This window comes from Puma concolor, chromosome E1 (assembly GCF_028749965.1).
Source record: "Puma concolor isolate L17-30 chromosome E1, mPumCon1.1.hap2, whole genome shotgun sequence".
In the NCBI taxonomy this organism is placed as follows: domain Eukaryota; kingdom Metazoa; phylum Chordata; class Mammalia; order Carnivora; family Felidae; genus Puma; species Puma concolor.
This window is the reverse complement of record NC_141680.1, coordinates 20,056,212-20,082,249: the sequence shown is the minus strand read 5'-3', so window position 1 is coordinate 20,082,249 and position 26,038 is coordinate 20,056,212. Positions and strand designations below refer to the sequence as shown.

Below are 26,038 nucleotides of genomic sequence, written 5' to 3'. Positions count from 1 at the left end.
CCAGTTCTTTTCTGCCTTCAGTGCATAGATCACTCAATCAATAAGGGAGGACCCCTTGCCGTCAGTTTCTGACTGTACTTGGACTTTGGGCCAGACTCAGAGATTACAGAGTACCCCTGTTTTTGCTGCTCTGGGGCTAAGGCATGTTTGTTAAAAATCTTTTTAAATGTTTATTTGAGAGAGAGAGAGGGGGGGGGGGAGATAGCATGAGCGGAGAAGGGGCAGAGAGAGAGAGAGAGGGAGACACAGAATCCGAAGCAGGCTCCAGGCCCTGAGCTGTCAGCACAGAGCCTGACGCGAGGCTCGATCCCACAAACTGTGGTGAGATCATGACCTGGGCTGAAGTCAGACACTTAACCGACTGGGCCACCCAGGCGCCCCTATAACCCTACTTTCAACTGCTCACTAGACATATCTCCACCCGGACACACTTCTTGGTCATTTCTCAAGTCCCCGAGGGTGTCCCAGAAAGCAAAAGTCTGTACAGCCCAAGAAAGGGCACGGGGCCCCACAAAAGATAAACAATATGGTCCGTGTCAAGGAGCTTATTGTCCAGGGATAGAGAGGTGTGGTCCAAAGGGTTATTACCCCAGAGGCAGCCCTAGTTTGGGCTACCACGCTTTAGGCCACAGGGAAAAGACAGCGGAGTTATGCCTGGGCACCCAGGACAGTCACCTCAGAGGCTTTAAACTCTTTGTCTGTCCCTCCTAGAACCCCATCCCTGGAGTCTGCCTGTGCCTCAGAGGGCCCAAGAAATATTAGCAAGCTCTTCAGGTGAGGTACACCTGCTCTGTGTCCCCACAAACAGACCAGCCCTTGCCCCACACGTGCGGGAATCTGTTTCATGGTGCTTTAGTCCTTTATTTAACGCCAGGCACTGCCATCCTCCTAAGGATCAGCTCTGTCCTGCCTACAGTGTTTAGGCTGGATTCTTTCTCCACCCGGGAGTAGCCCACCTAATGGGGTAAATAGTAAAGCTGGCATCAGCTGAGCCAGGGAAAGTGTTTTCCAGTGTTTACCCACGTAGTGTCACAGAAGAGTCCACGGAGGGAACGCTGAAAAGGTGGAGAGAGGTGTACGGTCCCAACACAGGCCCTCTGACTGCTCCATCTCAGGGGGGTCTTGGCATTTCCAACGGCTCATTTTAAAACAAGTCAAGACGGCTCATCCCAGAGAACAGTCACCCCTCAGCTTGAGCTGTCCTGAAAAAGCACTGGATGGGGATCAGGCCACACAACCCCCAAACACGGCACAGAGAGTCTGAGAAAATGGTGGAGGCATTCCCTCTGACCTTGCCCCTGCCCTTTCCCCGTGAAAACAGGGCATAATCCCCTCCTGTGAGAGCCATTCTCCCTAGGCCCAGAAAAAAGGAGCATCCTTATCTCCAAAGACAAGAGCATGGAAACAAACAGGACTTGCTAAGTGTCCCCCACCCTCCCCTTGACTACACTTACCTCATACTCTTTGACTATCATGTTCCTCCGTGACGTGACCGCCCTCCTCTTCTTCATCGAGCAGAACAAGCATAAACACCCCCAGGTCTAATTGCTTCGGGTCTTCATTTTCTTATAAAGGCTCCTGTGTCATGTAAAACTTGTATACGTAAACCTGTGCTGTGTGCTTTTCTTCTGTTAAGCTGTCCTTGTCAGTTTAATTCTCAGACCCAGCCAGGGACCCTAAAAGGCTCGAGGAAAACTCTTCCTCCCCTACACGGTTCGCCAAAATTATTTCACTTTTCCTTTAGAGAGGTTCTGGAAATAGAAAGGTCTGTCCCGTGCTGTGGGAGGGAGGAGAACCCAAGGCATCCTTAAAAGAAAGGAACCGGCCTTGATGTTTCAAAAGATCAGGGAGAAGTGGGGGGGGGAAGTGAGAAAACAGAGCTGAGGCATGTGAAGCAATTAAACAACTCCCCACATCTTAGAGCAGATTGAATTTACATTTTACTTAAAAAAAGGGGGTGGGTGGGTGGTGTGGAGTACATACACAGGGAGGAAAACGGGGTGGGAACAACAATGGTCTGAAATGGATTTCTACAATTTTCCCCTACAATGATCCCTTCTGACTGCCGGGCAGTATTTCTCCTGCTGGCGGACAATATTCACAAGGCTGTAGACAAGGGAACTGCCACAGTTTAGGCCCAGGTGGAAAGGAGAGGAAGTTATCATATACAATGTAAGTTTACAATACACAGCATTTTCTTTAAATGATGTAACGCAGTCGCAGGAAGAAGTTAACAATACTAACACGAGAATAATCAAATTTTTGTTATCCATGTACAGCAACTAACTGCTTTACAAAAAAAGCAAAATAATACAATATATCATCACATGTATTTACAGTGTAGTAAATATACTTTTCTGTCAAATTTTACACAAACTATTTACAGGTGAATATACTGCTTTAAAAAAAATTGTGTGGCTGACACGAAGAGTGAATTTTTTTTTTAGAAGTCCATTGCATAACATTGAATAAGACATGCCTCATGATGCCTGGAGGGCTGGGAGGGCTGTAGCAAACGGAAAGCCAGAACAAAACGGAAAAAGCCTAAAACCCGCTAAGCAGGGAGGGAGTCCTGTGGGAGCAGCAGCTGACTGCTCCTGGGGGTCCAGGCGCCCCCTCCTCCTCCCTCCCCCCCCCCATCAGGATTGCACGGGGCTGGCATTCTGTAACGGGCAGGGGAGGGGTGAGTGGATGAAGGGCAGAGCCTCGCCGCTTTCCCCCCGGAGCCGGGGAACCGGGGACCGGCGTCGCGACGTTGGTGAATAAGGGCGCACCCCTGGGATGGGGCCCGTGAGAAAGCAGGTGGGTTCTGCACAGCGACGTGCTGAGTCACGTTTGCCTCTTTAGCAAGTCAGGGGAAACAGCCACAAACCCCAATTATGATGTTCTTTGTAGAACTCACATCGGATTACGCAAAATGGGCAACTTGCTCTGAACCTCCGATTTCTTGTGTAGATAGATGGTGGTAGGAGGCCTGAGAGAGTGTTTTCATTTCTCAGGGGACAAGTACTGGTGAGGCTTAGGCTCATGTTCATTTTAGTTACTTGGAAAGTTAGGTTCTCCTCAAAAGTCAGAAGTTCTCTAAACAAGGTAAATTTTAAACCTTAGGGCATTCTCAAATTTCCAGGATGTACTGATCAAAAAAGTATTTTTGCAGTTCAAAGAAGGCTCAATTTTGATTTGTGCAACGCTGATCATTTCGTGAGGTACTTCAAGTGAATTCATTCCATTCATTACACTAGAGGGAAATAATGAATAAATTTAAGAAATATCATACCCGGAAAAGTTTGTTACGGAAACATCACTATTTTTTAACAGAAAACCTTTGGCAGTTTCTCTATTTTGATTGGGAGAAGCAGAACAGTGTAACAACACCCACCAACACGCACCGAACCAACCAAGAGGAAAAACATGGAACCACAATGATTAAAGGCTCACATCTGCCTTTTATTCCAGGATCCAAGGAGTCGCGATACCTTCCCAGGAGCACGGGGTCGTGGGAGAACCACGACCTTAACAGCAGCGTGGCATCGGGTTGTTAAGGATCTACCTCTAAACTCAGCTCTAGTCTTAGCATCTTTGTAGACTTAGTTGCTCTGTTACTATAAACACTACTCTAACGCAGCCTCTACAATAAAAACACAAATTTAGTTAATTGCACCTGTCTTCAATATTTTCCAACAATTCTATGTCAAAATAACCACTAACTTTAGTATTAACTAAAGTGTTTTCTCCTTTTATTTTGGCAGATGGTTCTTACTTTTCCGAGACTGTAAACAAATTAAAAAAATTAAATTCTTGTTATTTCTCAATATCAAAAGCAATTTTATTTACATTAACATATTACATTGTTACTGTGTGGATAAATGTGAAATGTGTTATATTATTAAAATCAGAACACTTCAATGTACCATTATTTCTTGATTTAGCTGTGGAATTTAATTTACTGAAATCCGCTCATGGAATAGCACTACAGGAGGCTCCCCTCCCCTACGTTTCTTTCCCCTCCCAAAGCCATCACATCGGAACATATAAAGGGAACCTGGGAACAGGGGGATATTATCTTTTTGTAATAAATACGGTTCAGTTCTAAACTGGAACATCCGGATACCACGACTGCGTTCACTGAAGCCAAATCATTTTGCATACTGCAGGTACCACCCAAAACCTGGGTCTGCATTACCAGGGAAATTCCAACACCAGGATAACCCATACGGTTCAGTATAGCAGCAACTGTTAAGGTCCCCTATTGTCACACTAATGCAGGCCGGCCCGTCCTTTCACAGTGGTTAAATGCAGTTCTATCATATAGAACCCAAATGGTTTGCTAAAAGGATTCCTGATTTTTTCGGAGGGGAGGGGGTGAGATCACGAGACACTTAAAATACATGTCGTCAAAGAAACTTTTGATAATATACACCATACTCTGTGTTTCTGGGAAAGTCATCCGATGAAATTAAAAGCATCAGCTACTCTAGAAGTCACGTACCATTCCATTTTGCTATGGAGCTAATGCAAACATTTACGAAAATGACCTTCAAGGAACAATTTCCAACACTTTGTTCACGGATTACCCTGCTCAGAATTATTTAGGAAAGAAGAGAAGGAGGGGGAAAACAGATCATGACTATACTTAGTATAGTTTTGGCTTACAAAAACAGAAACAACAACTTTCAGCATACTTGAAGGTTAAAAGATAATCAACTGGAGACAAAAATAAACTAGTTTGGATGACTGAGTTTGGATAAGGCCTCAGAACCCGTCGCTTTAATTCGGTAACGTTAAGATATGCGTGGTTATGCTTCCTTTCCTGTGATTATTGCTAATACTCGAGTGTTAGTATTTCTTAAGAACTCATTACAAAACTCTAAATCCCTTCACCCCCCCAAAGTACCTTGCCTGTGGCTTTATGGTGTGAAGTCACTGAGGCTTGACCTCTACGGTTCCTTCGGTTTTGTAAGGTAAAAAAAAGTCCACAGCTAAAAGTCAGATTAAACATACCGGGGTTATAGTACTACTTGTCCCATGAACTCCTATCTCGAAAGGTGTGTAAGTGAGACTAACACTTTACTTTGTAGGACGAAGGAGGGGAAAACATAGAAGGCAGAGCTCTGTGCAAATGGCTTTCATAGCTGGCCAGTGGTAGCAGTAATCAAGAGTTCATCCTTTCTCACAAGTGGGACGTTCTCAGTTCAAGCGTCCTGACCTCCCACTTTCTTTGCAGTTGTTCCGAACACCTGCTCACACCAGACACACCAAAAGTAGGAGAACGACAACAACAACAAAAGTTAAAGAAAAAGCAGCATTAGATTTAGGCAATGCTTCCAAGAGTTGATCATCTGGCAACATGGCAGACTTGGACGGGCTCCTCGTGGAACATGAAGTGCAGCGTCACAGCACGGTGGTGAGGGGTCACTGGTGAAGAGCCCGTGTAAGTTAAGTCTGTTTGAAAAAGGAAAGGAAGAAAGCTTCACACGATCTTCTTAATGCTATTACGTTTGAAACTGCCAGCGCTTCTTTGCTTCTGCACCTGGCTTGCGGATCCATGGCGAGTGCGTCCACTGTTACAGTGGCCAGAGGTGGGGGAGAGTTCAACGTTCTCCTTGTCGATCCCTGGAGAGAAGAGAAGCAGCCAGTTACTCTCCCTCCTCTGGTGCTGGGCTCCGGGGCTGAATCTCATGACGTGTAAAGGAGGTTGCAACCTGGCAAATTGCTTTCGCGTATTTCATTGTAACACCTGCTAGGATGTTTACTCACAAAGACCTTGCCACACACAAAACTTCACATTTTGTTAAGCAAAATTTGCTATCACGGCAGAAAAACAGCATAAGGAAGAAAAGAAAAAGAACAAACTGACAAGTTGCAAGGAAAAGCTAGAGAGGCAGGCGGGCTTGAGCTGAACGAAAGGCTAGCAGCCACCGGGGAAGACGAGAGCTCCTACCACCAAATCATACCAGAAGCTTCCAGCAGAGGTCAGCTTCTAGCCACATGGCCTTACCGGTGTTTAAACACAGAATGAATATACTCTCCAGTTGCAGAAGATACTGAAATTTGTCATTTCAAAGAAAGGAAGATTTTTTTTTTTTTTTTAAATCACAGTGCCTGTCTCAAAGGAACTCAAATATTTACTGAGAATATATGACAAAGGTTATACTGTAGAATCTTTTTAAAAAATACTTATTTTGAGAGAGAGAGTGTATGTACGAGCAGGGGGTGGGGGAGGGGGAGAGAGAGGAAGAGAGAGAGACTCCCAAGCAGGCTCCGTGCTGTCAGCGCAGAGCCCGACGTGGGGCTCGAACTCACAAACTGTGAGATCATGATCTGAGTGGAAATCAAGAGTTGGACACTTAACCAATTGAGCTACCCGGGTGCCCCTGTAGAATCTTTGCTTTAACCTTTTCAACTCTGGCATATCACTTCATGTTCTGCACCTAAAATAGATGTCATTCGTTTCTTTCACGGAGGAGATTTAACCTCCAGAAACTGGGCCCTACAATGAATTTTATCAACAGTCCAAGCAGTGACTTCATAAAAGTAACCGGAAGCAAAACACAACATAGTTAATCAGGTTAGTAAAGATTACAAATTAGGTAACAGAATAGTGGTGACCTGGGAAGTAGTGACTGGAAGGGGGAATGTAGGTAGTTTCTTGGGGGTGTTGGCAATGTTCTGTTTCTTGATCCGGATGTTGGATTTTTAAGTGTTCACTTCTTAAAAGTTCACTAGGTTGTAAATTTGATCTGTGTATTTTTCTGTGACGCTTCAGCAAAATTTACCAAAATAATTACTGATTATACCCACCTATGGTATCACTTGGTGGGACAGCAGAAAGCTGGAGGGCGTGTTGGCAATTTGTATCAAAGTGCAAAGTACTGGTCGATATTTACGGATACAGAAAGATGACCATGATTTAGTAAAAGTAGAAAAAAAAAAAAACAAAAAAAGCTGGGAAAACACCTGCCAGAATACGTTATTTCTGGGTAGCGTTAATTCAGGTAATTTTTACCTAATTCTTATCATACACCATTTGATTTTTAAAATAAACATGAAATCTGAGGAGGAAAAAATACCCACTTTTGGACAAAGGACCATCTCAAGCCAAGAAGGCTTTGTTACAGAAGATGGACATAGATCCAGACATCTACTCATTGGCTCATGAAAAGGAAGTGAATTTGTGATGACTTTCTAGGAGCCACATATCATTTAGATTTGGCCCCGAATTCCATTCAGAGTGTAAGGCCAGATGTGCACAGGCTCAACAGGGGTTTGCTGTCTCGAACTTGCCACAGGAAGGCGGACACTTGCTAGTGTTTCTTTATGAGAGCGTGCACCGGGCTGCAAGTCTGAGTGCAGAGTCAGACAGCGCCCCCCACCCCTCCCTGGGAGCCGAGCACAGGGAACCAGCATCTGGAATCTGTCCCGTTCTAACCACTTGTGCAGAAAGACGAATGGAAGAAAGCGCACCACGGTGTTCACAGGACGCTTCTCTGGGTGACACAATTCCGGACGAGCTTTGTCCTCGTCTGCGTGTTCATTTGCATCTTCCTCAGGCGATTTTTACAAAAATAATAACAAAATGCAAAGAAGGCTGCTCATCATCTCTAGCGTGCCCTGAGCTCTGCAGTGTGTGTTTGTGCGGGCTCTTTTCATTGCCACGCCTGTCTCCGTTAGATACGTCCAACCCGTTTTTTTCTCCTCTCCATTTCCTTCCTGATGCCTTCTGCAGTCTCCTGCCAGAACTTTCTCTCTCTCTCTCTCTCTCTCTCTCCTTGCTTCTAAAGGGCATTTGTATCTCTTACAGTCTCCCTGCACCACCAGTTGTGTCTACATCTTATTTCCTCTATGACCAAAAAAGCAAAGATTATTTATTATTCCTTTTCCTTTTCCTTTAGGATTTAGTTGCTATCTTCTTCAGTAAATATGGGCTGAAGGGAATGCTACCAGTTTTAAATGTGATCGCTGTAATTCAGAGCCAAAAAGCGTGCAACCCCTGATCTCGAGGGTGTGGTGTCATATACGGAGTGGAAAAGACAAAAATAATTTTTGTTTAGCTTTCTCCATCCGAAATTGTCATGAATTCAGTGCATATGACCTTCCATTTCCTTAAATCTGCACGGGGACTACAAGTTCAAGTCCACAGTTCCTTACCTGGGGTCCTATCCTTCATAGAAAGTTAAGATTCAGGCAAAACGAGGATTTAAGAAGAGAAGAGTCTGAAAACAACTGGGAGACAGCCATCAGGAGGAGCTCAGCGTGGGCAACCATGAGGAGGGCCCGTGGCTCTCTGGCAGCAATCCGCCAGCCTGGGGCTTGCTCTTGTGTGCACACCTTTGAGACAGCCTTGCCACTGCTGGGCTGGGCTCACTCCAGGGAGAAGGCACTCGTTCATTACACTGCGAGGGGGCAATGCTTCTGCGGAGGCACAAGGGCCTGCTCACTGATATTCCCAGAATGAAAATCACAGAAGCTGTAGTCACAGACTAAGTCACTAGGGTGAAGGTTTCTCCAAAGAAATACTAAGGATCTTCTATTTTCTGTCAAGCAAGTAACTTTCAGACCTCTAAATAAAAATTTAAAAGGCTCATTTATTTCCTGTTAAATGTTAAGAATAGAAAGCAAGCTATAAAGTTTTAGACCTTTACTATGTAAAGAAAAGAAACGGGAGGGAGATGTATCAAAATGTTAAACATTTATAAAATGTATAAAACATAGTAAAACGTTAGAGTGGTGGGATTAAGGGGGATTTTTTTCTTCTATTTTTCTGAATTTCCTCATTTTCCCCCCCCGAATGAGCACCTGTTCCTTTTGGTTAAAAATGTTAAAGTATCACTGACTTTGTCCCATCACCCACAGCCAAAAGCCTCCAGGCTATGTTAGAGGTTGATGTCCTACTTCTGCCCTCATATTAATTTTCATCTCAATTCTTGTTATTGTATGTGTGTTTTCTTCCTACTCGGTGACCCGACTCTACAAGCCACACACAGGTAAATGTGGCATAACTGTTTCCTAACTCCACAGCAAAACTGTTTTACTTTAAAGGAGAAGCTGATATAAACATCTTGGAGGGTCATATGTAAGAAAAAAATCAATTAAAAATGCATTACATTTATACCAGGGTGCAGCATCTTGGAGAAGCCAAGTTAGAACGAAACAGAGAGATCGTGGTGCCCAGTTCTGGCATTTTGGTTTCCGGTTTGCACATTTGAGAATTTTGGCAGCATTCTTTCTTTTTGCTCTCTACAATGACATCTCGAAACCTCTCTAGACACTGGTGAAGGATCTGGTCTTGGCATCCCAGAGGAAGAACTCTCAGATGGCCAGCCAGACTGCTCAAATGGAGACAGGATCTACCCTGGACCAGTACAGGTGATGCTTTAAATTAGGAAGCAGACCCTGGTGTTGCCCCTCTGAGGCTTTGCAGTCTGGTCTCTTCTTAGGCCCCTAAGCAACGGCTTACCCTTCTGACTCTCAGTGGGCACAAGAGCAAAGCTGCCTGAGGTAATAGAAACCCAGAGGCCACCACCTGAATGAAACAAAGGTAAAAACTTGCGTGGTCCTGATTTCCTAGTTTCAGTCCCCCACCCCCCCGCCCCGCACCCCCATATGGGCTGTGGTCAAACACGCAGCCAGTTACAGACACGCAGGACAGAAGAAGCTGGAAATTCTCTAGAGCAGTGTATTAATAAGCACTATGCTTCAATGAACTGTGGTGGTTCCAGATAAAGATGAAATCCTAAACAAAAGGTGTTATTGGCCAGACTTTAGGAAATCAAGAAGGAAAAATGATTACATGACATAATAGTTATTGAAGTTATAAATCTATCTCCTCTGCTCGAACATGAGTTCCTTGAAGGCAGGTATCATGGTTTATATATTTTGACAGCTAGGGATAGGTCTAACCTAACATATAATAAAACACTCCATTTTTAAAATTCACCTATTTTTTTTTTTTTAAAGACCAAAATGTTTTCCCCAAACTGGAACCTATACTTTCATGAAATAATAAAAGGACTGAACCCCTTTTAGTTCTTGAGAAGCCAAAGAAAAATGGGTTAATTTGTGAGAGGTCACACAACAAAAAGACTAAGAAGTCAAGTCTCACACCAGCTGCACAGGAGCTCTGGTAGGTTACCTGACCCCGCGTTGCTTAGTTGATTACATACGTAATACGGCAAACCTGTCAGAAAAGTCTTAAGACATATATGAGAAGGCAAACACATCAGAGGGCTCATTTATTACAGACAAGGAAGCAAACATGTCAGAAGACCAAGGTTTGAGTCTTGGTTGGATCAGAACCTAACTTTAGGTTTTAGTTCTTAATCTGTCAATTAAGGGTAAGAGTAGAATTGCCTATTTCCAAGGGCTGTTAGAAGAATCAGACAAGATAATCCATGTGAAGACTTCTTGCACACAGATAAGATAACCACTACAGAAATCAAGACGCTCTTGACACCTGAAATAAAAAAGACCACGTGACGTACTGAAAGGCGTATTAGAACAAATGCAGAGGACTTGAATTTTACACTAGAACGTGCATACTAGGATGTGTACTTAGGACAATGGGATTAAGCACAAAACACAAACCTTAGAAGAAGAGGTAACAATAGCTTGTTCTTACGGTATAGTAAATACTTTCGTGGAGACATGTTAAGTCCGTGTTTGGAAATATTTGTACTTTAAGCTAGATATACAAACTTGTAACTCTAAGAATTAACAAAAATTTTTATGGACTTTTCCTCAATTGCCATTACTTCTTTTTGTATTAGGTCTAACCTTTTTGTGTAATAGTTATAGGAGAGTAAAAGAAGAGGAGACAGCTTTTATAAATTAAACCTAAGTGCATCACATTTTTTTCTTCTTAGCCCTTAGAACTAAGTACAGGCCGCATTCCTTTTTTTAAATATGGGGCTAGAGTACACGGGCAGCTTTAATTTGTAAGGAAATATTGGGATTGGGTTTATATTGGTATTGGGCGAAAACAAGTACTTCTAAGCTAGAAACTCTTCCTCAAACGACTTACCCTGCTCTCCCTATTAACTGTCCCTGGGGTGACCCTGCCTGCGTCGGCCCAGGGCTGGGACCGCATGTTCAGTGCTGGGGGCGGCGGAGGGGAGGGCGGGTATAAGCAGCTCCTCACGGAGACAGACTGCACGGCCCCGCAGGCCCAATAAGCACCAGACCTTACAGCGGTGGTGTTACAAGTGCCTCAGGTGCTAAGCCAAACTGTGCTTACAGGGATCGGTGAGTGAAGTCTCATGCCACGTGCCCAGGACGAGCGTGGGGTAAGCGGTATTTCGTGCAAAGCTGACGGAAGGATAGAGTACCTTGATGAGGAAACAGCTGCATGAAAACTGCCGATTTAGAGCAAGGCAGAGAAGCTTCACAGACACGGAATGGAAGGAAAAACAAAAGTGAGTGATGGCCACAGGATTTTTTAAAAGGGTGAAATACGAGTAGGTATGGGATGATTATTATGTTCCCTGGTTTTCAGAAGAAATCAGTTTTGAATTATTGAACTCTGACCATTAATCGCCTAAACATTACACTCTGTAAACAAATGTTAGAACTGCTAATTTTACGGGTAGACATGTTTTTACCACCTCCGTTAGAATAATAATTTTAGTTTAAATCAAGAATTAAACTAAAAAATTAAATGAAAAATTAGAAATTACAGCAAGCAACTGCTCAGCTTAAATTATTTTTCTCCCTGAAATACAGGATAATAATAACACAGAAAAAGAAGGGAAAAATAATCAAGAGAATGCCAAATAAAGGTCTGGGGATACCACATGCAGTTCCCTAAAACATTAAAATTGTTTCAGAGATTTTAAGTAATCCCTAGAGAGAGGCCTTTAAGTTTCTTCTAAGAGGGAGACATTTTAAACCTGGTAAACACATCAGGAACGGTAGGGGCTCAGAGCTAAGTCTAAGCGTAGAGAAATGGTTTTGACACACTGTTACCGTGCATATAACTGTCAGGGCTACTGGCTAAAGAATGCTTGTAATTCCCAGTTGCTCCACCCAGAAGGTCTGCATTTCAGAAGGAAAGTGAGTAACTTACAGGTTTGGAAACAGTCCCAAAATAAAGTGGAAGGGGTGATTTAAAAACAAAACAAAAGAAAACAAAACAAAAAACCCACTCAACTGAACAGGCTTTTGTTCTAAAAAATTCATGCTCCAATACTAAGAGTAAAATAAGCTAATCAAAGGGGGGGGGGGGAAGATCCTTTTTCTAGCAAAAACCATTTAAAATAGATCCCATGCTTGTTTGGGTTAAAAAAATCAATTAACACCTCACATTATCTGAGGTCACAAATACGTTATAAAAATTTTGTCACGACTGTTATGTCATTCTTCCAAACAAATGTCCCTTTGATCTATCAGAAAACAGTATAAAGTACAACATGGCAAGTCCCACAAAAGAGGTCAAATCAAAATAGTTATCTGTGTGCACTTTACCCCTCTTATTCTGAAATCCATTTGAGGGCAGGTATTAAGTCCTACTAGCTTCCCCGCTTCCTTAGGTCTAAAAGAGTTCCTTGCATGGATCTCTGTAGGACAAATTCTGGAGTTTTGGTTATTTTCCACAGAATACTGTAGTATTAATTTTGCACTTAAAAGCAAAGAACCTGTGTACATGTAGAATTTGTTAGAAGGAAGTAAAAAATTTAGCTCAAAATCCAATACTGAGTGAGATCCATAGGCAAAAACCGTGATGTCGCTGGTGACCAGGGTCTCTCTCATCTTTACGTGTCCCAGAGTGCCTTAGGGTACACCTTCAAAACGGATGTTCAAATGTTTACTGAATTAAATTACAGTGTGAAAAATACTAGGAGACCTTGGCAGAGTATCAATTAAATTTTAATACACTGGAAGTGGATCTGCTTAATTTCTTTTTAATGAGTACTAATTCCATCTGGATTTTATTTCTGATACACTTGCTCTCTAATGTGCACAGAAGATGCCAGGAGACTGCGCTTGAAATGGTTATAAAGCACTCAGAACTATGGCTTTAAAAAGGCTTCTTTGCTCAGCATCTACAGGAGCCACTCATGGCTTGGCCTTAAGCAAGACAGAGGGCACTCCTTCCTCCCACCCCCGCCCCGCCCCCTGCCTGCCCCAACATTTTTAAGTGGATAGACCTGATTTTCTAGCTCTAATCCTGGTTCTTCCGTTCAAGTCCAACTCTACCACCCTGGACCTAATAGTGGATTAAAAAATCAATTTGGAATATTCTTATATATGAGAGAGTAAATTCCATGGATTCTCTTCAGGGTTCTCTTAGTGGCATTTGGGAAAATCTGAAGAGGCAAAGTTTTATGTCCATTTGGCTAAAAGGTCCACAGTTAATACAATTTTACATGCACTGAACTCCACTGATGGCTCCACCGATGCCAAATTCAATTTCAACTAGGGAGGGAGTCAGAAAACAGCCATTTACACATTTTAAAATATAGATTTATCAAATAATCCTCCTTGTGCTAAGGGGATAGACAAGTGAGTGAGCTTATGATAATTTGTCAAGAAGAATGCATTTTCAGAGGCAATTGCTTTGTGTAAGTAAATGACCACCCCTTCCTCAAAAGCTGGTGGTTGATGAATTACCGCCCAAAGTTTTTTTTATTTAAGTGAGGTTTAATGTTTCGGAGTGGGAGGGAGTTTACGAATCTCTTACCTAGCTGATTTGACAGCAGAGAAGGCTGGTTGATGACCAAAAAGAAAATACAGCCGAGTGGCTGACCCTGCTAAGGAACAAAGATGTAGACAGCAGTGCCTTGATCCACAAGGAAAGTTTGCAGTGAAGAGCTGGGCTCTATGCAGATCAGCAACCGTGGCTTTTTGACATAGGGCAACAGAGACTTCACCTGCTTACAGCTCAGGAGATTGGGTGCAGATTAATGTTGGGTAATTTGATGGCAAGCCACATTTGTGCTCCATTTCAGGGGGTGACACCGAGTTTCTTTAAATACTTATGCTTGGGACTTGGCTAATGGGAGTGGAGATAGGGAAATATTTTGCTTTTTATACAGCCAAACAGCAAAGTTGAAATGCTAGGCTGAGTTAGGAATCTGGGTAAGATTCATCACCTCTTTCAGCCCTTTGATATCAGCAAATTCCACTCCATAAAGAACAGAGGGGACAGGAATCTAAGATTACATGTAGCTAGAGATACAAAGCAGTATACCTAATTACAAATGAAGCATTAACTCTTACAGAGGTAATTCCATAAGAGCAAAAGACAAAAGTGCAGCAATTATATACATAGATAAACCAGGATCCCTTCATAGAGATGAGCCCACAATTGAAAGATAAAAATGGGTTTGTTTCATTGGAGAGTGACATCACTACTGAAAGGATAACCACCTTCTCCAAAAACATGCAGTAAATTAATCTGATAAACCAAGGACACACGATTTGCAATTGAGAGCTAGGAATTGCTGAACACCACGATTTTACGTAATTAATTCTATTGCTTTTAAAGCTTCAGTTTCCTTTGAGCATAGTGGCAGGTTTCCAGAGTGTGGCAGTCCATTCAAGCAGCCGTCTGAAGAACTACTGGGAGTGACACTCCTGGTTGAAAACCGTAACCAAAAAATTGCTTCTCAGCCTTTTGGCTAAGAGTACGTATAAAACTAACAAAAACCATACATACTATTTTCTGATTTTTATAAACAGTTCTAAATAAAAGGTTGCAGGGTAGGGCTATTTTTTTTTTTTTTTTAAACCAATACAGGATATGAGCAATTAATCAACTAGCAGGGGAACCTGTACTGTTACCTTTATTCTCAATCTGATTACTTTACTGTCTCCATTAGTGGGCAAAGATGGGCAGAAATCTCCCTAACAATTAGTCCGGGTGTAAAAAACAAAAAAGAGTTAATATAAAAACAAATAATCATTTTGACAGGTTTAACACCACTTTAGTAGCCCAAGAGCCAAAAGTTTGATGGAAATAGACCAAACTTTAAAAAAACAAGAGGACAGTATGGACAGAGTCTACACATTTCTGATTGTCATTAACATTACAAACAACAAGGAACCCAGAAAACAGCCCTAGAGAAGAAAAGGAGCGGTGGACTTAGGGTGAGGCAGGTGGAAGTAATGAGACAGCAATAAATAGACACATAAACGAAAGAAAAAGGGAGATGAAGGGAAGGAAGAAAGGTGATGGATACATCACAGATATGGAAGACAATGTATGCGGTAGAGCACTAGCCTTGGTTCTGGAGAAGAACTGCGTGATAAAGCAATTACCTTCACTCTTCTAAACCTTAATTACCCCATCACCCTCAACCCTGGCGGGCCTAGAACTAAATTATCTCTGTAGTTCTCCTTAGCTCCAAAATGCTAAGATTTGGAGGGGATGGTGATGGTGAGGGAAAGAATTCAGTGGCTGGAATATCTAGAAGAAAGTGTATTTTAAGTTTTTCCCTGGCTTTAATGGTCGGAACACTGATAATGGGTCAAGATCACAGGCATACCCTAGGGCAGTGCCTCTCACACTCCAGTGTATGTAAGGATCACCCAGGGTGTTTATTAAAGCAGACTGCTGGTGGGGCTCCACTCTTGGACTTTCTTACGTAGGAGGTCTGCAGTGGGACTGTAGCACCTGCATCCTAGCGAGCTCCCAAATGACGCTGATGCTGGTCTAGGAATCACACTTGGAGAAACACTGTCCTCTGGAATAAGGGACAGAGGGCAAAGGAACATGGTTATATGCGGAAGGGAAGTTGGCCAGATTTCTTTTATTTCTTGGAGGAAAAAAGAAATGCAGTAAGGTGACTGATAAATAAATGCTGGACCAAATGGTTTGTTTCCTCTGCTAACCAAAGCTCTGTTGTTGACCAGAGCTTAATAGATGGATACAGGTTATTTAATGAGACGGTTTATCTTGCGAATTGGCTATTATACTTGCCGAGTTCTTCAGGCCTTCGAAATTATGCATGTTTAAATATTCAGGCAAAACTAGGATTATAAACTTGGGGGTTCTACTTATGTGTCTTGAACATCACAAAATAGGAGTAATACATTACTTGGCTTTTAAAAAGAAAATCCATGCTAACACCTAAAAAAGAACAGTGTATAGTACCTTTTCCTTATAGAATGAGCTGCTTCCTAAGTAGAATTTTCAGATAATGGAACTTTAAACGCAAAACCTTTTTTAAAAATTTTTTACCATTTCAGAAGGGTATCATTCTGAATAGCAAACATGACTACACAGAAGCTTTCCCTCACTACCCACTGTCATCATCATATACAGTGGCATCAGTTCTGCCCTGAGTAACACCTTTGATGTGGACCAGAGGTGTATGAAAACATTCACTGGGACACTGGATGAGCCCAGGAGTCGGTAAAGTTTGCCATCCCTGCCATCTTGTGTGCCTCAGCCCTGCTCAAGCCATTAGCTGTTCTTTCTCAGTGTACCCACTTCTTGGCTGCGTGTTTGCATTGGCATATTTTTCCCATGTGGACCTAAGAGTGACTCCATGGTAAAGGAACACACTTAGGAGCTTGAAGATGTTATTTTCTTGAGATGGCTTTTTTCTGGTTGTTAATTTATAGATTTTCAGGTTGGTCTCTGGATGGTTGAGTTGTTGCTGGCAACGGGGAGAGGGGGTACTACCGTACTTTGTGTATTTTTTGGATATGGTATGCTGTACCAGAGACATAGAAGCCCTTAGGGCAAGGCTAATATATCTAGGAAGGGAATTCTAATTCTCTTCACTTATAGGGTAAGGTAACAGAGGTTGCTCTTCCTGGCCAAATTCTAAAAAATTATCAACCTTAGAACACTATGTGAACACTAAACATTTCACTATCTTATGAATAACTGTTTGAAAGTAGAAAGCTTTATAGAGTAACAAAATTCAAGTCAACTCTAAGGTAAAGAAGAAATGTAAGATGAACCTCATGATCAAAAGGAGCAAAATGTACTATAAATATACTATAACCTGATAACAAGGGAAGTCCTGATGTTGGTATATTAATAGTATTGCTCAAATTTATATAAAGATTACATTTACTAACCTGGGGAATGCTGGGAAGTTGCGAGTGAGGTCATGGAATTAGAAAGGTTAAGGTTAGCAGTGATACTAAGCTGGCTCTGCACTGCAGGAGGATAAGGAGAAGTGGGTGTCAGGAGGGACTCCTCACTGGTTTCTTCATCAATTCCAGGCAAATACGTGTCAATCAAGGCATCAAGAAACTTAACAATAAGCTCAGCATAGTCTGGGATTTGGGTTTGCTGTAATGGAAAATATAGGAAATTATTTTAGCTCCATTCTTTTTTTCTGTAAATCCCCTCTGAAGCCACAAAAGATTAACTCAATTTTTGTCTTGGGCTTAATGTACTGTTTTTCTTCTTTTGTATTTTGCAGCGCTAAAAGGGGGCGGGGAGAGGTTGGTGTAGTATTTCTAGACTACCATGGGACTTAATGTGGGGAATTTTATTTGGCTTACACCTACAGCTTCCGAATGAACCTGTAATTACTGAAAGCCATGCAGAAGCAAAGACGGCATTGATCCTGAGACAATAAAACCATCAGGAATGATGTCTAGTCAGTTTTCCAAAACAGAGAAAACGAACAGAGTATCATCATTCCAGCTGCCATTTACATATTCGACTAACTGAACACTGGGAAGGGCAGAGAATTGCGTGCAACTACACACATTCCTGCACGATATACTTACTTCTAGGAACTCAGACCCATTTTAAAAATCACAACGTTGGCATATCAAAAGATATTCAGTAATAACTGAACAAAATAAAAATGAAATACTGAATTCATAAAACTAGGACACTGCACTAGGAACTGTAGGGGGAAGAAACAGAAGTCCTGCCTTCAAGGAATCTCAATCTAGAGGAACCAGTAATAGAATCATCAAAAACACATTTATGTAGCACTATATCAACTAACGCCAATCAGAAAAAAATGAGTAGAAACAAATAAGGATATATTCAGGGAAGAATGAATCTAATCCAACAGGTTGGAAGGAAAAATGTTTTCAGGAGGTAATTTTTTTTTTTCATTATGTAATTTTTTTAAGAACGGAGACTGAGTTGAAATATAACATTATATTACTTTTGGGTCACGAGGTAGATTTTAGCCACAGGTAATGCTCCTTTCTGATTACAAGATACTTAAGTGTATGCATTATGATCATCAAACACATGAGTGACCGAGAGCAGAAAACTTTGCAGAAGTTCATCACACCCTTCTGAAAAGTCAAGCCTAAGTGGAACTGAGTTGTTTTTTGGTAAAAACTAATATATAAACCTATTAAAGGTGCTGCCTCTTGGAAAGAGTCTATGGTGGAAAACATTTTAGAAAAATAATGTGTTTATTGTGAATCATCATTCTGGTTTTCAGAGTATTGTATGTGCTCAGAGCAGGTACACTAATATGAATAAAAACTTTCATTTTGTCAGTAGAGAAAAAAATATTTTCTTACCTTTGAAAAGGGTCCTGCAAACCGCCACAAGCCATTAAAACCAAAACCTGCAACAAATCAAATGTTACTCTTACAACAAGCATGATACTCTCTTAATCTTAACAGAAATTAAATAAGTTGTATAGTTGATGACATTTAAAACCTACACACATTTGAAACTTTTTTTTTTTTTTTTACAATGAATGTCAGGGTAGATTAAAACTCACTTAAACTCAGTATAAAACCATATTGCAATTTTAAAAAGTTGTAAACCACAACTTTGTATTGTATTGAACAACTGAACACGCGATGAAAAGAGTCGGAAAACGGCATATGGAGAGAGAAGTATGAACAAGCCGATCCCTTATAAAGAATTCTTTAGGGGGCGCCTGGGTGGCGCAGTCGGTTAAGCGTCCGACTTCAGCCAGGTCACGATCTCGCGGTCCGTGAGTTCGAGCCCCGCGTCGGGCTCTGGGCTGATGGCTCGGAGCCTGGAGCCTATTTCCGATTCTGTGTCTCCCTCTCTCTCTGCCCCTCCCCCGTTCATGCTCTGTCTCTCTCTGTCCCAAAAATAATAAATAAACGTTGAAAAAAAAAAAAAAAAGAATTCTTTAGTCATGCATTCTGTAACAGCGCTCATTTTAGCAAGTTCATCAACCATCCTCCTGAGACATTTACTTTGCAGGTACGATGTCTGGTACTGTGGTGGAGATTCCTCATGGTACACCACACTCTGCACAATTCCATGAATTGGATTTAACAAATTTGGATCTTGGCACAATGACAACAGGGTGTTGATCTTAGAGTCCAACAAATTGTGTCTAAGAAAAAAACAAAAACAAAACACAGGAACATTTTAAAGGAAACTTACATGGTAATATACACTGGAAAAGATCATATATTCCCCAGAACAACGTTGATAAAGATGAAGGGAGAGGGGTGTTTTTTTACTTTCTGGTGCTTTTCCAATTTTCTACAATAAACGTATGAATTTATTTTCGTGGTCTGTCCTTTTTAGTCGTCAAGAAAAATATGGTAAAAACAACCAACTAGTACCGTCATGCAACCGTGTTTAATTATATATGGTGACTGTTTGCTCAAGACAAGGTTGGCTTCTGTCATTTGACATGTTTTAGGACCATTTCTTTCTGCTGACTGTTGATATGTACCCGGGGAGTTAAAACTAAATTTAATATCAGTCACTTTAGGAAAGCAAAATTAATTTGGAGGGGTGGAACATATGATCTATTCAAAATTAAGAGGAAATTAACTATGTCTAACCCGGCCACACTCCATTAATAGAAATAACCAAGAGCCAACTATATAAAATTCTGACATTTTAAAATGAGATTAAACAAAAGTAAGGATACAATGATACTACATAGAAGGTCTAGATCAGGAATAGAATATCCCATGTTTCTTTGGGTTATTTAGATTTGAATACTTTTTTTTTTTTAATTTTTTTTTTAACGTTTATTGATTTTTGAGACAGAGAGAGACAGAGCATGAACAGGGGTGGCTCAGAGAGAGAGAGGGAGACACAGAATACGAAACAGGCTCCAGGCTCTGAGCTGTCAGCACAGAGCCCGATGCGGGGCTCGAACCCACGAACTGCGAGATCATGACCTGAGCCAAAGTCGGATGCTTAACCGACTGAGCCACCCAGGCGCCCCTAGATTTGAATACTTTGAGGCTAATATGATCTTTGCTCTTCAGAGAGAATAAAAGTCATCTCCTATATAGAAGGTTAATTTTGTTTTCACTCAGCTGTGGATAAACACACAAGCTCTACCAAAAAAGAAACCAAAACAGGTACATACAGCATCTAACAGTTTGCTGCTAAGTGAGGGAATGAACAATGCTCATCAGGATGAAGCCTTCAGAAAAATCAACAAGATAAAAAAAAAAAAAAATGTTTTCCCTAATAGGCCAAAACTAGTCTTGGTCCCCACTAAACCACTGTCTCTAAGCTGAAATCTCTATCACACTGTCTCGTATCCCCCCCACTCCACAACCGGTGAACATTATTGGATGATACTTTGCCTGAGCTTTTATAAAACACATGACTTCAAGATAGATACAAAAGTCAAACACAAACAAGAGATACTTACACGACTGGAAAAACCTTGGGGAAAACAACACTGGCTTCCGCTAAGTATTCATAAAGAATTCGCTGATCAAACTCATCCGTGGTATATTTTACCAGCGTAGCCTGCCAAAGTGCAAAAAAGCCAACAAAACACATTTTATTCTGTGGCTGAACTGTTATCTGTTCTGGTGAGAGGCAGAAGACCGTCTTCCTTTTCATGTTTTTAATATTTAAGGGCCTCCCAAGAATAGACTGCAATAAAAACTTGAGGGCAAAAAACCCACCCCCCACGAAAGGTCAAAAATTTTACCAGAACGGTAAGAAGAAGCGCTTGGATCTTTGGATCAGTAAGTACTTCTTCATCCAAGAGAACATTTGATTCAGACACCGAAACTTTACGCAAATGCGGGTGTTGTTGTGATGAGGAAATCCGCTGAGTTTCTGCAGTGAGATACGGATTAACACAATCAGCTGTATTAACCGAACATTCACACCAGATACCACTTCACCTAACATTTTACTGTTACTTCTATAATTCAATAGCTTTTTAGCAGGTACTTAAAACAGCAACATCAATATCTTACAGAATTAATATCCACCTACACAGAAGTTCTGGCCAGCTGTTTACAATGCTGTATATCATATATATGATTACTTTTTATACAGGTTTCAGGAATACTTTCATTTTAAGGACTGTATAGCTTATCTTCTGAACAAGAGCAAACGCGTCTATATTTCATCCTAAAGATTCTAAGAAATGGCTGGAAAGCAAATATGGCTCTCCCATCTTATTTTCAATGATCTAGATCAATTATTAACTCTGTTTCTCACCCATTTCATAATCAGTTTCTGCTACTCTCCTCATTTTGGGGGGTGTTGTGATCCCTGATTCCATTTCTTGCCTTTTAGGAGCCTTTGTGTCTGATATCAAGTGATCAAAACTTTTCCTTGTTCCTATAAACAAAAGTTACAGAATATGGCAGTTCATTAACCACAGTGTCTGTGAATAGGATTTATACTAAAAAGAAAATGTTTGGACATCAAGTGTTTAAGTTTTCATTTAAGGACCCAAAGAAAGCTCAAACACATCCCTGGGGGCAGAGTCTCGCTCCTTTAGTTTCCATCTTGTCAAGGAATTTTGGCCCCACGGCTTTCCATCTCAGGACCGGATGTACCTCATTGGTCCAAATTAAACTGAGATTACATTCACCACACTGGAGGTAACCGACTCTGCCAACAAGTACAATGTTTGGTGATGAGTATAGGGGTATGCACTGTTCAGCTGCAAAGATCAACTATGTCTGAACAGCCTTTTCTCAATTTAAGAAATTCTGCGCGTGGCAAGAATTAGTCATTAGCATGAAATTTTTCCACATGTGGGCAAGATCAAAGTTTGATTTTAACGCTTCAGTTTTGAAAACAACATTTGCATGCCTGAAAGTGCTAAATAATAGATATACTGGGACATGCTTCAAAAATGGCAAGTAGCACCGTCTCCACTTGGCTTTGAGTCTAAGTCACGTATCGCACTACATGAAATAACTTTCTCTTATTTCAAGTAATGAAGGTGAGGGGCGCCTGGGTGGCTCAGTAGGTTAAGCGCCCGACTTTGGCTCAGGTCATGATCTCGTGGTCTGTGGGTTCGAGCCCCACATCGGGCTCTGTGCCGACAGCTCAGAGCCTGGGGCCTGCTTCGGATTCTGTGTCTCCCTCTCTCTCTACCCCTCCCCTGCTTGCACTCTGTCTCTCTCTCTCTCTCTCAAAACTAAATAAACATTTAAAAAAATTTTTTAAGTGGTGACAGTGGACTATTTAGACTTGCACTAAGTCTCGTCCGTTCTACTTCAGACATCACCACACACCTGACCCCTCTTCTCCATTCTCTCATTGCTCCTGCCTTAGTGTAGGTCCACACTGTCTCTTGTTTGGATCAATCCCTTATGTGGTCCCTTTGCCAAACATCTCTGACTATTTCTCCACATCACAGCCAGAAAAACTTGCCTAAAAACAAAATTTGGTAACAACCCTTCCCTGCTTAAAGATCCCTGCTGGGTACAAAAGGCTAAATCTCTTAACGCGGCATATAAAGTCTCCCGCACGTCACTCCCCTCTCTTGAACGCTTGCCTTCCTCACCCTGTATCTGTCAGGCAAGTGCACGGTAAATCTTCAAGCCCCAAAAGTTCAAAAAGTTCAAAGTTACTTCCTCTCTGCAGTGTTTCCTAATTTCCTCAGATCCTCAGTTTCTCCTCAGCAAGACATGTTACTTAGCGGCACACTTGGGGATGCTTTCGTAATCAGTTGATTATAAGCCTAGCTACCAAGCTATGAGCTCTTCAAGGCAGAGACCATAACTTTTTCATCTAGCACATGGGCTAACTGAATTCAATAGTACGTTTTCTCTAAAGTTAGTTTTGCACTTACAACTTCCTTAGCATGAAAATCCAGAATTACAAAACACGAAGTAACTAGGAAACTCCTAGAAGACTCTTTTGTGACAAAGTATAAACAGAAAGAAACTCAAACAAAAGGTAACAACCCTATGTGACTAGTGACAGTGATTAACCTTCACGGTTTCTATTTCTTTCATGGCTCACTAGCAGATTATTTATTTCACACTTCATTGTTTGTTCACTGTTTTCCTTATGAACAGAAACATTTTCCCAATACCCAAAGATACTTAAAAATATGCTTGTATGGATAACTGAGACCCACTGAGCCATTCATGGTCACTGAAATATGGATCCCAAGGTATTCTAGAAACAATTCCAACTTCAGACAAAGTTCCTCTGTGGTGGCATGAGGTCAGTGAGCTCTCTCATTATTTACTTTCAGTTTTTTTAAAGGGAGAGGGTTTCACAGAATTTTAGGTATACCTCTCTCATCGACAAATGCTGATGTAACTGAGCAATCTTCATTTTCAAAAAGAACCATAGAGTAATAAAAAATACAGTAATCAAAAAAATCTTACTTTGTTGTCTTTTTAAAGAAAAGGTGGCAAATAGCATTATTACAGCTTCATAGCATATTGATGTATTCTGCCCTCAGGCGATACTTTTGGGGAAATATATTGTTAAAGGTCCTGCATCTGAGTGCAGCCAGACTCCTCCTTTCTCGGGCTAATGTTTCCCCAACTCCCATTTCCCTGCTGCCCGGCCAAGGCAGAACAAAATGAGGATAAGCACAGTATTTCATCTAGGAATCAGAAAAAACTGGTTCAAGATCCTGTTCTCATTTGTCTGTTTAACTGATATGGCTTAACTGACTTATCTATCAAACTCTCTTGTAACTGGCATCAAAAACTTTGCTATATCAAAATGGGAAATTTTGATAATTTTGAACACCTTTGAATGATCTTCCATGAGTGAAAGTATCTGGCCGTTAAAAAAAAAAAGTTTAACAAACTCTATATAATTTAGATAAACTAACCCAGCAACTTCTTCGTGTTGGCCTGAGAAGGCTGCCCCATGTCCAAGCTCATGGACTTCCTGGCCCGGGGACTGGTCTGGCCCACGGCTGGATAGGTGGCTGCAAGGTACCCCTCAGAACCTTTGGGAGATGACCACGGCTGGTTCTCCTTTAGCGTCCTGAGAGATTTAAACAATTGAGAAGAATTAGGTAACATGGTGACAAAGACAACCACTGTTTGCCCCTCTCAATTGGCTGTCCTATTTCCCAATGACAGAAATCACTTAATTTTAAAACTGCACTTTAAAAGGCTTTAGGGTACAAGCTCTTAGTGTATGTCCAAGAAATATTCTCTTTCTTCCTTTGTTTCTTGAATCTATTTGGGAAATTTTCTTAAAAATTAGCACTTTTCTCCTTTCGTGCCACGACATCTTATACACAGTAGGGACTCACTGATGCTTGGCAGAACTGTACCACGTTGATTTTTTAATCAGGGGAAATCAAGTCTAAACAGGCAATTGTATTCTTGGTTTAAACCAAGAAAAGCAACTATACTTTGACAAAGGAACACAAGCAAACTCATTTTTTCCTTTTCAGGACCAAAAGGGCATATGTCAGAGAAATATAATCCGAGAAATGATTGAAGAATGACTATTGAAAACCAAGTGTGCCTGGAAAACTTCTGCATACACTGCTAAAATCTCAGTGGGAAACTGTGGAAGACTTTTTAATCGAAAAGTGGGATGGTGATAAATTGAATGATAGAAGCTCTTACAGCTACACAATTACGTTCCTACATTCAACATGGTACCTAAAACTTAAAGATGTCTTTTAATTGAAAATATAGAAAGTCTCCAAAGTTTCATGTAATTTCTCCATGTTATAGTGAAAAATATACTACCCCAAACCACATACAACAGTGGGCATAATGTGATTATTCTACCAACTAAATCCACACCATAGAAAAATTTTAAGTAAGTTTAGCGTGATGGGAATAAATACAACAAATGTGTCGGCATGTGTATCTTTGCACAAATCTGTATAGCTTAGTTTTCTATCATTAAGAATGTGATGTTGCTTATATTTCATGTTGGTTTTTTCCTAGGCCCTTTCTTACAACTCGGTAATTTCAAAATCATCTCTTTTCATTACTCAACTGGTTTGTGCTTAACAGAGGCAAACTAATGTTAACATGAGCACAGTTAGATTAGAAGAAGAGAAACTTTCCTACTAATCCACATTAAACATGGTATGTGTGTAACAGGAGTTTTGATTTATATACTCTTCCTAGATATCTTTAGATTCCCCCATATATTACCTTCCTGATTATTCTTGCTGCCTGCCTCCACTGGCATGGAAAATTGAAACCTGATTATAATTATGTAATTATGGGAGAAGAAGTCTACTTACCTATAGCTGGGGTCGCCATGATGGATGGGATATGTATCCATAGGAACATTTTCCATTGAAATATCAGTAAGAAGAAGAGACTTTCTATGTTTTAGGCTACAGCGACTTCGAACCTCCTCAGACACTGTGAGTAAGGCTAAAAGGAAAAAGAAGATGAGAAAATTTAACAAATTTCAAGTGTGACTAAAAACAGGATACATTTCTTACAACCTCTTAGAGGGTAATAGCTGTCAGACAAGCAGAGAAAGAACCCTAGAGAGTGTGAAGTTTAAGGATATAAACCACTTAGGACAGACTTTCTTACTTTGGAAGTTTATGGTCTGTTTTGAAAGACTACATAAGTATGAAATATACTGAGATTTTAATAAGTACCTTGTATTTGTCAAGCGCTTTAATGTACTTTTGATCTCAACAAACACAGAAAGTGGGCAGGACAGGTACTATAAGGTCTATTTTTTAGATAAGGAAAAATACTCTGAGATATTAGATGATTTCCCCAAGGTCAAATGATTCCAACAAAAAAGCTGCCACAAACTGCCGTCTCCTAAATTGGGAATCCGCACTTGCTACGTTCCAGAGCCGCATTACACGGGAGTGCTAAGTGTTGCCGAGTGGAGAAACACACACCGGGTAAGAACAAGTGGGAAGATTTAATGGGATGGTGGGGATGGGCAGACATTCTGGCTAAAACAAATGGCATT

General features: G+C 41.1%; 1 protein-coding gene across 9 annotated transcripts in view; it reads right to left on the bottom strand.

Moving 5' to 3' along the window:
* Window positions 1-1,922: 1,922 nt before the first annotated feature.
* NF1 (neurofibromin 1) overlaps window positions 1,923-26,038 on the bottom strand; it is a 247,612-nt gene continuing 223,496 nt past the window's right edge. For 4 of the 9 annotated variants that reach the window (XM_086686552.1, XM_086686548.1, XM_086686550.1 and 1 more), the window contains 10 exons: window positions 25,338-25,473; window positions 23,949-24,106; window positions 21,353-21,475; window positions 20,832-20,962; window positions 20,544-20,644; window positions 19,111-19,253; window positions 18,454-18,500; window positions 17,029-17,245; window positions 15,582-15,680; window positions 1,923-5,613 (listed from right to left, as the gene is read on the bottom strand). In XM_086686552.1, the coding sequence (XP_086542678.1) occupies window positions 5,471-5,613; window positions 15,582-15,680; window positions 17,029-17,245; window positions 18,454-18,500; window positions 19,111-19,253; window positions 20,544-20,644; window positions 20,832-20,962; window positions 21,353-21,475; window positions 23,949-24,106; window positions 25,338-25,473 (1,298 nt within the window). In that variant the 3' untranslated portion in view covers window positions 1,923-5,470. Of the gene's footprint in view, window positions 5,614-11,324; window positions 11,379-15,581; window positions 15,681-17,028; window positions 17,246-18,453; window positions 18,501-19,110; window positions 19,254-20,543; window positions 20,645-20,831; window positions 20,963-21,352; window positions 21,476-23,948; window positions 24,107-25,337; window positions 25,474-26,038 lie in introns of all 9 variants that reach the window. The other 5 variants (XM_086686553.1, XM_086686547.1, XM_086686546.1 and 2 more) reach the window with 4 other exon arrangements.